At 51.3% G+C, this 3,080-nt stretch overlaps 1 protein-coding gene across 1 annotated transcript in view; it reads right to left on the reverse strand.

Moving 5' to 3' along the window:
• Nucleotides 1-655: 655 nt before the first annotated feature.
• LOC104465540 (regulatory-associated protein of mTOR-like) overlaps nt 656-3,080 on the reverse strand; it is a gene marked incomplete at both ends in the record, with an annotated part of 30,295 nt that continues 27,870 nt past the window's right edge. Inside the window, one exon of the mRNA XM_010078632.1 lies at nt 656-731. Coding sequence (XP_010076934.1) covers nt 656-731 — 76 coding nt within the window. The remainder of the gene's footprint in view (nt 732-3,080) is intronic.

The following is a 3,080-nucleotide window of genomic DNA, read 5'->3' on the forward strand; positions in this document are numbered from 1 at the left end:
TCCCTGCCCCTGTCCCTGCCCCAGCCCCTGTCCCAGCCCCGGCCCCTGTCCCGCTCCAGCCAGGGTTTCTCCCGGGACTGCCGACAACCTTCCCCAAAACACACCACTTCTCGCCGGCTGTAAATCAAGAGGTTTGAGGGCAAAGCGTTGATTGGGACACAAGGAACAGATCAGAGGTGGGCAGCTGTCTGCCCGCTCCAGCCGTCTGTCACCGGTGGAGCTCAGTCCCCACGCCAACGGCCAAGCGTCAGGCGCCTTCTGTGGGTGTCCAAGAGACGTTGGACAGGTCAGGATCTGTCCCCTCTCTGCAGAGCAGGCACAAACCTACATGGTAGGGAGGCATGGTGGGATTTTTTTTGCTAACAAAACTGAGTGCTTTGAAATTTAAGAGTCAGGTCTCAGGCGTCATTTTACTGGGAGGAGTTTCATCGTCACCAGCAGGCGTGTCTGAGTCAGACATCTCATACAATAGTGAAGAAATTAAAGTTATTTTCAATCTATTCCTCTAAGAAAAGTGAGTAGACATTTACAATTTCCAAAAATACAGACCCTTAAACTGCAACAATTCAGGACTCAACAAGCAGAAGTGATGTGCTGGGGTTCAAACAACGGGTTAAACTGGGCACAGAACGTTTCAGGATATTATCCAACTTACCCTAAAGGCAGTTCCTTCCTCTATAATGGTAGGTAACTGGGAAAGGCAAATGTCAACCGCAAGGTCCCATGCTTGCCTAGGGAAGAAGGTGAAAGAGGAAAGAGAAGCTATTACAAGTTATCCACACGTAAAGTCAAGGTGAATTTAAATTCGGATCACACAAGTAGGTGGACAAAGCCGTGTTGTGCGACCGCCTTAGAAATGGTTAATACTCCCTTTTTTTAAAAGACAAGTCTAACACCTGAGAACCACCCAGCCCAACAGCGAGAAAGTCCAGCCCAGCAGCGTCTCGGGCTGACCAACAAAACGTGAGCGAGGTAAGAAGAGCCCCAGCTGCGGCTCCCAGAAACCGCTCCTCTCTGTAATGCAGAAAGAAGCCAGAGTCAATCGAGGTCTTATTCCATACCTGTCCTCATGCAAAAATGGATGACATCTTTTTTTTTAAACTAGAAAAATGAACTCAACCCTGGATTAGCTCCAGCCCATGATCCTTCAGCACACACCTCTGTGTCCACCCCAGCCCTCGCCGGCTCCGCGTTCCCGTCACATCCGAACTGACGAGCCCCTCGGCTCCCAGCCCAGGGATGCTCTGCGCCAGGACACCAATGCTCCTTTTCCGCATCCTCAACACAGACACTGTGTCACCGCACCGCTGAGGAAAGTCACTCGGTCTCCATCACTCTAATCCTGAGCTGGGTTTTGCATGGCAGCCTTGTTCACAAAGGCTGGCTCTACACCACTCACCCTCAGGATGGCACAGTTACTTTTTACCCAATAAACGATTACCCCTGCTCTGTCCATAGCCGTTCCCTGCACTTTTCATTTTAACATCTGAACTTACGCACTCCGAAAGGCTACTGAGTTAAACCACCACCCGTGGGGTTTCCTACACAAACTCCTCCACCCTCCAGACACATTTGCTCTTCCACGGCTCGTGGCCATCGTCTGTTAACAGCAACAGGCGAAGCAGCTTTTCTTCTCCTAGGAGCGTTTGCAGGCACCAGGCCATAGGTGATAATCAATACAGTGTGTTTGAGTTACCTGCTCTAGTAAGTTCTTAAATCACCCTGGTTTGAGTCAAACACAGTCTCCCACCAGAACAACTGCCGAGCGAGATCTATGCCATGAGCCAAACTGGCAGCTGTCCTCAGCCGAAACCAATCTCTCCAATTAGACAGAAAAATAACCTAGAAGGCTCTGGCATTCTTTGTGTGGATTCAAGAGATGCAGCTTGCTTTAGCTGCCCCACACCTCGTCCCTCTGCTTCACAGCATTCACCTTCCGCTTGGTAATGTGCGGCCAAGATAATTAAGAGGTAAACAAGAGATAATGAAAGCACGGGCAACAAATGCCTCCCACATGCTCAATAAAGACCCCTGTTGGAGACAAAAATGTTTACACAGAGCTGATGAGAGAGAGATTTATTCTTGGTTGAGGCAGAAGCAAAGTCAATCAGTACAAATATAAAGGTAATTTAACTTCAGGCGAAGAATGAGTATTTCTGACTTTCGGGTTTCTCAGAGGAAGGGGCAATACCACCTAAAGAAATCCTCTCACACATTAGGAAATGTCAATAACTAGTGCCTTCCTTTGAGGTCAGTTTTACTACACAAGAGAAAAATGGTTTAGAGATGGGAGACAACTGGTCTCATCTCGTCTGCCTAGAAAAGGACTCTGCGGGGGGCACCATCCTGCAGAGGCACCGGGCTCAGGTGCTGAGCTCCCCAAAGAAGCACTCATCCCACCGCACAAGGGTCCAAAGCAGCCCCGCCAGGTCCAGACTCAAAGGTTTTACGTGTGATCAGAAAGAACAAAGAAACATCTAAACAGAGACTTTAGTAGAGTAAAATCTCTTCTTACGCTTCTGAAAACAGGCCGTTAGAAACCAGCGCGGCCCCACAGCCAGTGCTGCTCCACCCTGCAGAAGAGGAGCCACCAGTATGAAACCCCAACACCAGTGCTCACCGCAGCCTGGAGAGCTGCGGGTTCACAGCAGCCGCTACGAGCCTCTCACCAATCCAGACGCCTAAAATGAGCCTCCAGCCTTCCCAAACCCGCCCAGCGCACCCGTGCTGCTCTGCGCAGGGGACACCAACCCTCCCCACCTGCGACACGCGGGACCAAAAAGGTTTTGCCCAAAGTAAACCTCATCAGGCTCTTTCCAACCCCTGGAAGAGCTCCAGGGGACGCGCACGGCTTCAGGTGACACGACTCCTGGGTGAGCTGTCAGATAGCGAACCCATCGCGCTGGCAACACAGACACTGAGCAGGCATTACGGCAACGAAAAGACTCAGAACAAGCCACAAAGGAATGGTGACGGACTAACGCCACGGGGCGCGTGAAGAGGAACAGAAGGGGAAGAACCCTTCCTACAGCCAGGGTGAAAATAACGGCTGGCGGGGGGGGGGGGGGGGGGGGGGGGGT

Source organism: Pterocles gutturalis, unplaced genomic scaffold (genome assembly GCF_000699245.1).
Source record: "Pterocles gutturalis isolate BGI_N339 unplaced genomic scaffold, ASM69924v1 scaffold10273, whole genome shotgun sequence".
In the NCBI taxonomy this organism is placed as follows: domain Eukaryota; kingdom Metazoa; phylum Chordata; class Aves; order Pterocliformes; family Pteroclidae; genus Pterocles; species Pterocles gutturalis.